The 14,586-nt window shown below is 46.1% G+C and overlaps 1 protein-coding gene across 1 annotated transcript; it reads right to left on the bottom strand.

Annotated features, from left to right (window-relative positions):
* Positions 1-268: 268 nt before the first annotated feature.
* LOC142297432 (taste receptor type 2 member 4-like) lies at positions 269-1,231 on the bottom strand. The gene has a single exon (XM_075341660.1). The coding sequence runs from the start codon at positions 1,229-1,231 to the stop codon at positions 269-271; it is 963 nt and encodes a 320-aa protein (XP_075197775.1).
* Between the last annotated feature and the right edge of the window lie 13,355 nt (positions 1,232-14,586).

Raw genomic sequence — 14,586 nt, forward strand, 5'->3', positions numbered from 1 at the left:
TCAGGGAACAAATTATCCTAAGAAACATCCTATATCATGCATTTAATACAAAAGAAGTATAATTTTGTGTTTCAATGTAATTAATCACAATGCACTCATTTAAGTGTTTGTAACAGAAATTGCACAGGTTGCTCCAATGATATGTGTTCTACTGTCTTCTCTTAATCTTGACATGTAGCACATAGATCTTATATTATAGCCCTTTCATTGTGCTGATCTATGAAGGTCCAGGACCCCCACCTATCATAGCCCATCCTATGGCTTTGCCCTAATGATCTATCATTTCTATGTTCTCTTTGGTTCCTGTAACTTTTCTTTGGAAAATTAAATCAGTTACATTCTGCAGAATCTTGGACATCTGACTCCGGAGTTTGGCCATTCTGTAGATCAGGTAGGAGGAATGTAGAACCGGTAGAAATCCCAAAACAATGAAAGGCCACGTAAGGTGCACACAGATCAGAAGGTAATAGATACCACAAGCAAAATGACCAAAAAGGTATATAGTGTTGTATATAAAGGTGACAGATACCAATTTCATCGCTGAATAATATGTTTCCAAATTGATGGATAAATTACTGCTCCTCTTCATCGTTATTGTGTGATGGAACAATGTGGCAAAGAGAAGGCTGGAGGAGATAAAAGAGCAAAGTGTTGAGATGGAGGCTCCTACAGAAAAACCATATATAGCATAATTATAACTACAATCCAGGCTTAGATCCATGGTCACATTGTACGATGCACTCTTGGTCCCCGCACTAAAGTCTATCAACAGGGACATCACAGAGCTGAAAGCAGAGAGAAGTCCTGAGGCCACAATGATGGGGCCGGTCCGGGGTAATATCATCCCCCTCAGGTACATGAACAGTCTGGTGCGGATGTTGGAGATCTTCAGACAGAAGACAAGGCAGAGCAGGGATGTTAACCAAATATTGGCATAAGTAAAGAAAACATGAACTGCATCAATAAGAAGCATAGGTGCTTCAAGGTTCAGATGGCTTTGGAAGAGTATATCCACAAACAAATATATAGTAAATGCACCTTGGATAGTCATCCTTGAAATTCCAAGAGATGTTACAATGTGGTCAACAGAAGTCACCGATCTTCCTTTCCACCAGTCATTGACATTGACGCCTATAATAAATGAATGTATCACCAGTCCGGGTATAAGAGTAATTAGTGCCAGGAGACCCAGGGACAAGATATTGGTATCACCCTCTGTAGAATCAGCCATCTCTCTTGTATAGTGGCGATACTGATAACACAACAAGGCTTTATTGAAGGTTTAATGTCAAACTTTATTTTATTTAAATGTTCCAGAATGTACTAGGAAAATGCAAACTACATCCCATGCAATCCGAGAAGGACCAGGTCTACAAATGCAGAGCAGATCACATAACATATAAAGCTCATGACACAGCTGTCACAACACAAAATAAAGAATAAAAGACAAGATTTGTCTCCTGGTTATTATCCACAATAATTACAGTTTTGCTATGGATCCAAAGATATTTGTTCACCCCATAAATTGTAACCTTTATTTGTTATATTCTTTTGATGCAGTAGAAAATATATTGTCAGGTCAATGGTTTTTTTGTGGTTTGAATGACCAACATTGACCAAGAGTTGTTCTCGAGTTGTTGGTCTTAAATTCTTTATGTCTACAACATATCTTTATATCAGATTCCCTAGTTTTATTGTTCAATCTGCAATTGATTGTATTTGCTTGAAGATACGTTCAGCCTTTCTTACCTACTGCTGCTCCATGCTGGATTTTGTTTACTTGGTCGCAGGGGTGAAGTCCTGTCTAGAATTATTGACCCCTGCAGCCAACTACTAGATTCAGCATTTTTGCTGATGTAGTAAAGACAAGTCCATAAAGTCAAGTGACTGACTTCATCATTCATGTTCTGTAGATATGACATCACAGATGATGCAATGGTAACACAGACCTGATTCATTCATCATGACATCAAAATCCTACCCTAATTCACTAATTTTAGTATTTATGTAGTAAGATAAGTAAGGAAATTCTAAAGTATTACTGACAGAGTTAGTTGCCCTATAGTTTAATGTCCAGCCATTTAAACAAGCATTGCAACATGGCCAATCATAAATACCAAGTAATAAACTCTAAAGAGTGGCTCTTTAAGGGTGTTTGTGTCATACCAGGGTCAGGGAATGCTCAGAATAAGGCACAACACAGAGGGAAGGCCCTGGTGATAAGGAGAGTGGATAAGGGTCACCACCTCACACTCACCTGTGACTGATCACTGAGCTCCCAAACTTCCCTAGATTAGTCCTTACCCTGTGTGCCATTGTACCGCCCTTGCAGTGGTCGAAGCGCTCGGATCCGGGGGGTGGTGATTACTCGTGGCTCGAGGGTCTCCGGACCCGGGGGCTAGGGGCCACACTCAAATGAAGAAGGGGTATTTGCAGGGGACATATATACAAATTGTGATGCCACCCGTGGTGTACAGTAATTGGGAGTACGGCCGCTACCATTGGAAGTACCCGGGGCAGCTAGATGTCATCGCCCTCCACAGATAGGGGAAGGCCCCGGGACTCTGGATGGTGGTACGGGGTGCAGTGTAGGGGGAGCGCAGGCTCGCTGGTTGCAGGAGTTAATCAGGTACTCACTCAGCAATAAAGCAGATGCTGACAACAGGGTAAACCAAGTCTCTAGGTGCCGCTGCCCTCTTGGGGGAGCTCATCTGGGTCCCCATATGGCTAAGTGAAGGAGCCTGCTCTTAGGAGCTCACGCTTGGGATTTCAGTGGGCCACTTATTTGAAAAGCCCTATCCTCCTCGTTGCGCTAGTGTCCCCGATCTCTGAGCTTCATGGGAACAGTCCATAGAGGTCCTGTTCTCCACAGGTTAATTGCCGGGTCGCCTGAAGCTTCTCCCCGACCTAGGGTCCGTGTAGCCCATCGTGCCTTCGGTCCCAAACCGGTGATTAGGCCCAGGCTGCTATCCGTCCTCCAAGACAGGTCCCAGGCAACTAGCCTCAATCCCCTGCGACCGGGGTTCTGACTCCTCTAGGTCCAGACAACGGTCTGCGACCTAGTCTGCTTCTCCCCGGGGAGCTACAACTCCCAGCTTCCTCTGTGCTCCTTACAGCTCGAGGGCTACCACTCGACTGACTTAACACCTTCCACCTCCCTGCCTGACCCCTAGGTGGGCGGCCCTATTCCTGCTTAAGCAGCCCACTGGTGTGCCTGACAGGTGTGGTGCAAGGTGTATCTAGGATTTGTGAATGCTGGTAGTACTGTAGGTTAGGTTCCCAGAACCATGGGAGTTTGAGCCCTGCACAGGGAGAGAAAGATTGTGCAGAACCCTGTGACGACCTGAATAGTCCAGGGCATCACATTATCATGTGCCTAGGCCCTCGCTGACCCTAAACCTCACTGACTAGTGAGTAAGTCAGTGAGAAACTGGTCTCACTGCTACAATAAAACAACACAAGAAGGGTAAGACAAGTGGATGGGGAAAGATACAACAAATAATATTCCTAGCCTTTTTCAGCAGGAAACTTCACAGCTGCAACTGAAATGACACCTCAACCTCTTCAGAGAGGTTACTTCAAGTGGTTTGAAAAGAAAGAGTATTCAGCTCCAAGACTTATGGGGTGCACGCAGTCCTTCAGGCAGGCCAGTCCAATGTGAAGATAACAAGAAAGGGAAAATGGGACCCAGCACCAATATCCAGTTTAAAAAATGAAAAAATTCTTTATTCCAGCATTATTTTAAAAGGGGTTATAAGTTTCTATAACGCACAAAGATAAGCATGAAACTTGACGTGTTTCAGACCTTACATATTAAAAACAAGAAAGTCCCTAATCACAAGGCTTTTGCACTCTGAGCTGACATTTTTACTGATACCCTTTTATGGTAGATATGATGTTTTCATCGCCTCTTCTTATACACCAAAATCACTGCCAGTATTGCACTGGCTACAGGAGGGGACACCTCACATTGAGAGAGTCAGGGAAGATGAGAATAATGTTTCTTTTTTAAAGTATGTTAAAGAAGAGCGGCAGAAAAATTATTATTATTATAGGACTGTCATGGAGTGGCAGGGGATAAAAGGGGTCCGGGGCTCCTAAACTGGCCCTCAGGTTAGAGGGACCCTAACTTTTCATGATCCCAGAGATACATTTGATGGTGATGATGTCTGAGCCACCTTCCTATCCATGATCCTGAACAGACCTGATCTAGTACCTGGGGGGATGTCAGGAGCATGTAAACACCAATAGTGATAAACAAACAGGAGAAACCAAACTTCAATCACACAGCAGGCTCACACAGAGTAAAGCCTAAGGCTATGTGCGCACGTTGCGTACTGTCACTGCAGAAATTTCTGCAGCAATCTGAACAGCACACGTGCACTTCAAATCGCTGAAGAAAATGTCCGTAGTGAAAAAAAAAGCCGATTCCATGCGCTCTGACTGCAGCTCCTGCCATAGACAGAGCAGGGGCTGCAGGCAAAGCGCACGGAAGAAGTGACATGTCACTTCTTGGAAAGCGCTGTTCGGGCAGCAGCCGAAGCGCTGCGCTCTAAGACGCCACGTGCGCACGGCTCCTGCATAATCTTCATAGATTATGCAGGGGACGCAGGACACATGTAGTTACGCTGCGCTAAAAATGAGATAAAGCAACAAGGCTGGAGGCTGGTATTGTCAGGATGGAGAGCGCCACATTATCGGGAGCCCACCACCCTAACAATATCACCCAGCAGCCGCCCGGAATGGCCGCATCCATTAGATGCGACAGTCCCGGGGGACTCTACCCAACTTATCCTGAATTGCCCTGGTGCAGTGGCAATCGAGGTAATAAAGAGTTAATAATGCCAGGCGTCTCCCCGAGACACCTTCCAAGATCGACCTGAAAGTCAAAGTAAATAAACACACACACCGAAAAATCCTTTATTTGGAATAAAAGACAAAAAAAACCCTGTTTCACCATTTTATTAAATCCACAAATACCCCTCCAGGTCCGATGTAATCCACACCACACTGTCAGCTCTGCTACAGAACACGAGTGCTCTGTATTAGCTCCACGTAGCAATGAAGTGAATCGTGTGGTCAGCAGAGAAGTCAGCACTGCAGACTTCAAGATTACCAAATCTGCCTATCTTTATGATAAGAAGCAGTAGCTGAGTGGATGGAGCGCTTGCCTAAGAAGCATTAGGTCGTGAGCACTAGTCCCGGTAAAGTACTTTTTTTTTTAATTTTAAATTATATTTATATTTTTTTTATAATATATTTATAATTATAATTTAATCATGCACTGAGTGGAGCAGCCGGACATCAGCTGTGAGCCGCGGGACACACCTCTAAAATCGGAGCAGTTCACGAAATGAGGCTGCATTGCTCTCTCCTCTCTCTCTCTCTCTTTCTCTCTCTCTCTTTCTCTCCTTCTCTCTCTCTTTCTCTCTCTCTCTCTCTCTCTCTTTCCTTTCGCTCTCCTTTCTCTCTCTCCTTTCTCTCTCTTCTTTCTCTCTCTCCTTTCCCTCTCTCCTTTCTCTCTCTCCTTTCTCTTTCTCCCTTCTCTTTTTTCTCTCTCCTTTCTCTCTCTCCTTTTTCTCTCTCTCCTTTCTCTCTCTCTCCTTTCTTTCTCTTCTTTCTCTTCTTTCCCTCTTTCTCCCTCTCTCTTTTTCTCTCTCTTCTTTCTCTTTCTCAGACCTGGCGATGATCAGCTGATGCGGTCACCTGACGGAATCAGCTGACACTATAAGTCGAGCGGTGAGGCCGGCTTTTTACCGCCCGGCCAGCTAAACTATCAGCTGATGCTGTCGGACAGGAGTCTCCACTGAAGTATGTAGTTTTTTTTTCACTGATGCATCAGCTGATTGTATAAAAGCCATTTATACAATCAGCTGCTGTGTCATGTGATTTAGGCCCTTTAACCTGACACATCATCTGATCACTTTGCCTTCCAGCAAACCCATCAGATGATATTGAATCCGGATTGGACGGCGCGGGACCCTTGACCCAGGATTACTGTGGAGGGGGGTTCTTTATTTCAATAAAGATGGAGTCACTAATTGTGTTGTGTTTTATTTATAATAAAAATATTTTTCTGTGTGTTGTGTTTTTTTCATCTGTACTAGAAATTCATGGTGGCCATGTCTAATTTTGGCGTTACACCATGAATTTTGGGCTTAGGGCCAGTTGATAATATACAGCTACCCCTAACCCCATTATTACCCAACGAGCCACCCATCACCAGGGCAGCTGGAAGAGTTGAATACAGCGCCAGAGGATGGTGCTTCTATGAAAGCGCCATTTTCTGGGGCGGCTGCGGACCGCAATTCGCAGCAGAGGGGCACAGAAAGCTCAGGCCAACATGTGCTGCGGATTCCAATCCCCAGCTGCCTTGTTGTACTTGGCTGGACACAAAAATATGGCGAAGCCCACTTCATTTGTTTTTTAATTATTTAATGAAATAAGTAAAATAATTAAAAAAACGGGCTTCAATATATTTTTGGTTCCCAGCCGGGTACAAATAGGCAGTTGAGGGTTGGGGGCAGCCCGTAGGTGCCTGCTGTACCTGTCTAGCATACAAAAATATGGCGAAGCCCACATCATTTGTTTTTTTTAATTATTTCATGAAATTCATGAAATCAATTAATAAAAAAAATGGCTTCCCTATATTTTTGGTTCCCAGCCAGGTACAAATAGGCAGCTGGGGGTTGGGGGCAGCCTGTAGCTGCCTGCTGTACCTGGCTAGCATACAAAAACATGGCGAAGCCCACATAATTTTTTGGGGGGCAAAAAACGCCTGCATACACTCCTGGTTGGAGTATGTTGAGCCTTGTAGTTATGCAGCTGCTGTCTGTCTGTATGGAGGAGAGCAGACAGCAGCTGCAGAATGACAAGGCTCAGCATTAGAGTTGAGCGCGGTTCGCGGTTCGAGGTTCTCCAGTTCTAGGCTTGAGTGATTTTGGGTCCTGTTCTAGATCGAACTAGAACTCGAGCTTTTTGCAAAAGCTCGATAGTTCTAGAAACGTTCGAGAACGGTTCTAGCAGCAAAAAAACAGCTAATTCCTAGCTGGCTTTCCGCTGTAATAGTCTAAGTCACTCTGTGACTCACACTATTATGACATTTCAGTGTATAGTGTGCGGGAACAGCGTCTTCAGATCACTGCTGTTTGGATAATGGTGATCGCCATTTTTTTTTTTTTTCCTTGTCCTCCTTCCCTAAGCGCGCGCGTCTTGTGGGGCGGGCCAGCATGTCAGCCAATCCCAGACACACACACAGCTAAGTGGACTTTTAGCCAGAGAAGCAACGGCATGTGTGATAGGATGTCCATGTCACATGTCCCTGCATTATAAAAACGAGTATCTGCCCGTCCGGACGCCATTATCTCTTCTGCGTCCTTGGTGTCAGAAATCACTGGCGCAGCTCCGTCCTTTGTCCTATCGCCGATACTGCTGTATGCGCTCCATACACAGCGCTGGACAGCTTAGGGATAGCACTTTCTATCAGTCCTTTTAAGGGCTCGTACCGGCAGGGTCAGAGCCATAGGTGACAGGTCCTGAAAACAGAGTTTAACAGCTACACAAGATGACAGCGTCTGTGTAGCCAAGGTCAGGGATTTCCTCACTGCATTTCCCCATTAGGAGGGAATAGAAAGGCAGGCTTCCTTTCCTCTACCCAGAGCCCCACAACCCTGCCACTGTACCCTCCTGTCCTCTGCACACTCCAACTCATTATAACTAAACCATTATACTAGCAAACACTGAGTGTACCTAGTTTCATCCTCAATGTGGCTGTTGGACTTCTGTATAGTCCCAGTAGTGCACAGATATTTGCAGCACGTCTGCCTGCATTGCACACTCAAACTGATAGTTACTAAGCCATTATACTAGCAATATATGCTGCCAGTTTAAGGGCCGTAGTTGCATTGTCAGGGATATTTATTCTTTATTATTCTGCTGTTAATAAAGCTAGACCACCGCTGCAATCTACACCACCTCTCAATTTTTACTACCACATTTTCAGTGCACAATCGTGTCGCAATCAACATGAGTGGCAAAATGACAGATGCTGGTGGAAAGGGGAAGAGGCGTGCTGGAAAAAGGAAAAAAAGGGTTTGTCCGTGGGGAAGGTGGCAAAGCTCCATTATCATCTGCTGAAGATAGACCATCTACCAGCAAAAGTAAGATGTCTACTACTTACCGTGGACAATCCGATGTGCTCCCTTTTTTACGGGCACGAACAACAGGATCAAAGGAAGATGATGGCCAAAAAAGGAAAATGCTTGAATGGATCTCAAGTGGTCCAACAAGTGCCCTCTCAGCCACGTCAAGTACCGCATCCAAAAAACACCAGTCCTCTGAGTTGTCATCCCAATCAAACTTGCTTTCTCCCAGCTCTGAAGTCTCCATCAGCCCTGCACAGTATGGTGGAACTGAGATGGCTGAGTCTGCAGAGCTGTTCACTCACACTATAGCCTGGGAATCAGAGGTCTGCTCCCAAGCTACAGTGAGTACAGACCAGGAAATGGTCTGCAGTGATGCCCAGAACCTTTGTGACTCTGATTCAGGCCGTGAGGACCACGTTTCTGGCATAATGTTGACCTTTTGTCACAAACTGTAACACCTGTGCTTATAGACAATGAGGAACATATTGATGAAGATGAGACGCAGATACCCGATTGGGATGACAACTTAAATATTCGGTCAGGGCAAGAAGATGCTCGGTCTAAGGGGGAGGGGAGTGCCAACACAACAATTGATGATGAAGTTCTAGATCCCACCTACTGTCAACCCACAGTCAGGCACTCGAGGAGGTCAACAGAGGTGGTGGAGGAGGATGCAACTGATGACGAAGTTACCTTGCGCCTTCCTGGACAGAGTCGGAGTACTGGTAGCACGTCTACAACTGCATCCTCAGCCACCACTCTGCCTCTGAGCACTAGTCAGGGTGGATCAACAGGTCGCATGCACTCTAAGCCTTGCCTAGCCTGGTCCTTTTTTGACATAGCAAAAGATCGCCCAAATTATGTGATCTGTAAAATTTGTCATGGTTCTCTTAGTAGAGGTCAAAACCTCAGCAGTTTGACAACTTCTTCCATGAATCGTCACATGAATAAATATCATATGTCTGGTGGGAAGCTCACCGTGCTGCAATGCGGCCTAGCAGAGCGAACCATCCACCGCCTGCCCCTTCCAGTGCATCCGCGGGCTCTTCATCTTCTAGGACTGTGGGGACAGCTGTCACACCTGTTTTTCCACGCACAACTTCCACCACTGTAACCGCAACAGGCAGTTTGCTTGTTAGGTCGTCAGTTGGTTTGGAAGGGGAAACAAGTGAGTGTGTACAGCTCTCTCAGACATCGATAGCACCAACGTTGGATGAATGCAACATCATGTCTCCGCCTGCACTTTTCTCACAAACCTGCATTTTTCCAGGGACACCCTACTCAACACCGTCTACACACAGCAGCCAGATCTCTGTCCCTCAGATGTGGTCAAATAAAAGGCCATTTCCTGCGACCCATGACAAAGCTAAGAGGTTGACTCTATCCCTCTGTAAGCTCTTGGCTACCGAAATGCTGCCTTTCCGCCTAGTGGACACACAGGATTTTAGAGACCTTAAGTCTGTCGCTGTGCCCCAGTACCAGATGCCTAGTCGCCACTACTTCTCTAAGAAAGGTGTGCCCGCGCTACACCAGCATGTCGCACACAACGTCACCGCTTCCTTGAGAAACTCTGTGTGTGAACGGGTGCATTTCACCACCGATACTTGGACCAGTAAGCATGGACAGGGACGTTACATGTCGCTGACTGGGCACTGGGTAATGTCACGCTTCCCGGTCCCCTGGTCCCGTCCTCCGGTCCCCGTGGCCCGCTCCCCGCTCCCCGGCGGCGTTCCCTGCTTACCACTCCGGTCCCGGCCTCCATGCGTCCAGCTCCCCGCTCCCGGCGTTCCTCTGCGACGTGGGACTCCCAGCCGGGCGCTCCTGCTTCCTCCTCACCGCTTCCTGCACTGGCTTCTGGCACCCGGGCCTCGCGCATGCGCATTAGGGCGCGCGCGCGGTCATTGACCCTTTCTTAAAGGGCCAGCACCCAGAAACAGGATATTGCATAGACAGGTACAGGGTATATAAGGTTTCTCTTTCCTGGTGGGCGGGGCCTGTTCTACGTGTTTAGCAAGCTAGTGTTCAGGTCCCCGTATTGCTTTGCCCTGTGCTTTGCCTTGTATTAACCCTGTCCTTTCTCGTAGAGCCTATCCTGCCACGCCAGTCGCTTCGAACCAAGTCGATCCATGGACCCTGACGGTGACTTCGGCGGATGTCCCACCACCTCTGCAGCTCCGCCAGTCTCCAGTCTCTGGCTCCGTTCGGTGACCCGTTCCATCGCTCAGCAGGTTCCGGATCCCGCCTGACCCTATAACCTGGCCTCGGACCCTGAGCCTCGTCACCCGGACTACCGTCCAGAACTCCGTGGGTTCAACATCATCCACCTTTCCTGCTTCTCTACGGACTGTCCAGCTACCTATAGTGCTCCGACTGCCGTGCATCAGGACCCTCTGGCGGGGTGACCGGCCTGGCTGCCTTCCCAGGGGAAATCGGTGTACGGTCCAGTGCTTCCACCACCCGGACGTAACAGGTAACTATGGTGTCCAAACAAGGAGCCTCATGGTCATAGCTTAGAGTCTCATTGTGGGCAGCACCAGACGGGGTATAGGTTAACCCTCCAGTGTGGCCCTGAGACAGCACACTCCAAGAGCAATTCAAAAAACAAGAGCACTAGGAGTTTTAGTGCAAAAGTAGAAATTTATTATAAATACCATAAAATACCAACAATTTGTATAGAGGACATATAGCGAGCAAAAATGGAGGGATTAGGTACCCGGATCCCAAGAACCACACTGAGAAAGCCTTATATAAGGTCAGGGTATCAGAGCTGAAGCAGGCCGGCCTGTAGGTAATCTGAATGAGTGTAAAATACTGAATCATAAAGATTCCATTAGTCAGCAAATATAACAGATCCTATATAGCGAGCCTGATTCAAACAGAAGCACCCATGCTGATGCATACACTGTTGCTGGATAAGGAATTATATATACACTATTCGTAGAGTCACCAGAACCATAGTGAAGGACCCATGTATATAAACCAAGACCCATACATCAGTCTTTGTATGTCCACACAGGGAGGGTAAAAGGGTGCTTACCAAAGTGCAGTGGTGGTTAGAGGGATCCAGGCCAAGCCAGAGGGGACCTCCGACGGCCGTTTCGCGGTAAACACCGCTTCTTCCGGGAGGAGTTTTATCTAAGGGGTACTTTACACTCTGCGACATCGTTAGCCGATGCTAGCGATGCCGAGCGCGATAGTACCCGCCCCCGTCGCACATGCGATATGTAGTGCGAGCTGCAGTAGCGAACATTATCGCTACAGCATCTTCACACGCTCTCACCTTGTCGGTGACGTCACTGTGACTGCCGAAGAATCCGTCTTTCAAGGGGGAGGTGCGTTCGGCGTCACAGCGACGTCACCGCGACGTCACTAAGCGTCCGGCCAATGGCAGCGGAGGGGCGGAGATGAGCAGGATGTGAACATCCCGCCCACCTCCTTCCTTCCACATTGCCGGTGGACGCTGGGCGCATTGATGTGTGGAGCTGCAGGAACGATAAACAACATTGTACCTGCGGATGCACCGACATTACGAAAATGAACAACGTGACATAGATCACCGATTTTTGACTGTTTCACGCTCGTTCATCTTCTCTCCTAGGCTTTACATGTTGCAACATCGTTACTGGAGCCGGATGTGCGTTACTTTCGATTTGACCCCGACGATATTGCAGTAGCGATGTTGCAACGTGCAAAGTACCCCTAATACTGCAATCCACAGTTCAATGCATAACTTTTTGATCAGATAAAGGATTGCTGTTAGATAAAATTGAAGAAAATTAAAACTTGCACTCTAAGCAGAGTGTTTCGCCACTGAAGGAATTAAACTGTGTTAATAAACAAATAAATTTGCAAATTTCTACAGTGTCAAGTTTTTTTCATATTTTTACTACATGGGATTGGACCCTTCTTGAGCATTGGCCAATAAGATGAGTGCTGCATTTCTGCCACATTATATCAGTAACATGTCCAGAATGGGCAACATTTTTACTTGTAGGGGTCTAGGAGGAGATACATATATTACTGGAAGAGGCTAAGATGAGGGTCATTATTCAAGCACAGAGCCTAAGATGAGGGACACTAAACAGAAAAGGGCCATGATGAGGACATTACTACAGGAAAGGGCTCAGAATGAAGGACATTATATCAGACAGGGGCCAAGGATGTTAGACATTATTGATGTAATGAGCTGAAGATCTGGAACATTCTCACTAGATAAGGGACAATTATTATTGCAAGGTGCCCAGGATGAAGGACATTATTACTGTAAGGAACTGACAAAAAAGGCACTACAGACCATAGATAAGATATAATGATTTATTTTATTACCCTACATGTTTCAAGGACTAAGTTGTCCTCTTCCTCAGATGCTCCTGTTACACACCAATTTTTGTTGTTAGTTCTCAATCACTACCTTTTTGCATATTGCAATTGAGAAGGTGTATGGTGCAGCAGTGGACCAAGAAGGATCTGGCCACCTCCATATCAGAAGGGAGTGATTGTAATCGCACTAGCTTCCTTGCCTAGCCAGTTTCCTGACTACATCTATTGTTACGGACCCAACAGCAGCAACCGGAGGAGAAACTGACAAACTCCATCCTCATCAAACGTGAAGATATTGTGCTCTACTGACAGCTCTGCACTCACTGTCTGTCCGTGTCCGAATCCAGGCGATCCTTGCAGTTATGCATGGGTGCACAACCATCGGGGTGAGTAGTACCTCACACTTATATTAATCACAGCTATTGTAGCAGTTTCACACAGGATTGTAACCTGTCATTATTTTATTTCCATATTATTACTGGAAGGGGCACAGGATGAGGGACATTACTACCAGAAGGGGCACCATATGGAGGACAATATATCAGTAAAGGGCTTAGAAAGCTTGACGTTAGTACAGAATGGAAGACTGTGATGGTGGAATATTGTGGATTGTGTACCATTTTGTGTGGGTTAATGTTTGGGTGTGGCTCACTGTCCATTCCGTGTTCCTTGTGTGTACATTGTCCTTTTTGCAGGTTTATTCTCTCCCCTGCCAGGCTTTTGTTCCTAAGTCGGGGGAGGGGGCGTGGTATTCACCGAACTTCTCTGCTTACCTTGGGGGAAGAGTCAGTCTGTTGGAGAACTTCAAGAATGAAGCAGGAAGATTGATCCTCTGGTAGAAACTGAGACTTCTCAGAGAGAGACCTGGACATTTATCTTTCCCGGACTATATTTGTGTTACTGGATTCATTTTACCCTCTGTCTTGTGGATTATCTTATGGACCGTTTTGATTTGGTTGGATTAATGCTCTTTGGATTTTACCGCCATCTCTCGCTCTGTTGATTTTGTGATATGGGAGAAGGACCCTGTGACAGAGACATTATTTTATTATTGCAGGGAAAACATATACAGTTAGGTCCAGAAATATTTGGACAGTGACACAAGTTTTGTTATTTTAGCTGTTTACAAAAACATGTTCAGAAATACAATTATATATATAATATGGGATGAAAGTGCACACTCCCAGCTGCAATATGAGAGTTTTCACATCCAAATCGGAGAAAGGGTTTAGGAATCATAGCTCTGTAATGCATAGCCTCCTCTTTTTCAAGGGACCAAAAGTAATTGGACAAGGGACTCTAAGGGCTGTAATTAACTCTGAAGGTGTCTCCCTCGTTAACCTGTAATCAATGAAGTAGTTAAAAGGTCTGGGGTTGATTACAGGTGTGTGGTTTTGCATTTGGAAGCTGTTGCTGTGACCAGACAACATGCGGTCTAAGGAACTCTCAATTGAGGTGAAGCAGAACATCCTGAGGCTGAAAAAAAAAAATCCATCAGAGAGAGAGCAGACATGCTTGGAGAGGCAAAATCAACAGTCGGGTACATTCTGAGAAAAAAGGAATTGACTGGTGAGCTTGGGAACTCAAAAAGGCCTGGGTGTCCACGGATGACAACAGTGGTGGATGATCGCCGCATACTTTCTTTGGTGAAGAAGAACCCGTTCACAACATCAACTGAAGTCCAGAACACTCTCAGTGAAGTAGGTGTATCTGTCTCTAAGTCAACAGTAAAGAGAAGACTCCATGAAAGTAAATACAAAGGGTTCACATCTAGATGCAAACCATTCATCAATTCCAAAAATAGACATGCCAGAGTTAAATTTGCTGAAAAACACATCATGAAGCCAGCTCAGTTCTGGAAAAGTATTCTATGGACAGATGAGACAAAGATCAACCTGTACCAGAATGATGGGAAGAAAAAAGTTTGGAGAAGAAAGGGAACGGCACATGATCCAAGGCACACCACATCCTCTGTAAAACATGGTGGAGGCAACGTGATGGCATGGGCATGCATGGCTTTCAATGGCACTGGGTCACTTGTGTTTATTGATGACATAACAGCAGACAAGAGTAGCCGGATGAATTCTGAAGTGTACCGGGATATATTTTCAGCCCAGATTCA

The sequence above is a fragment of the Anomaloglossus baeobatrachus genome, chromosome 3 (assembly GCF_048569485.1).
Source record: "Anomaloglossus baeobatrachus isolate aAnoBae1 chromosome 3, aAnoBae1.hap1, whole genome shotgun sequence".
NCBI classification, from domain to species: Eukaryota; Metazoa; Chordata; class Amphibia; order Anura; family Aromobatidae; genus Anomaloglossus; species Anomaloglossus baeobatrachus.

Excerpts from the sequence above, each read along its gene's own strand:
- LOC142297432 (XM_075341660.1), bottom strand. The coding sequence starts at position 1,231 with ATGGCTGATTCTACAGAGGGTGATACCAATATCTTGTCCCTGGGTCTC.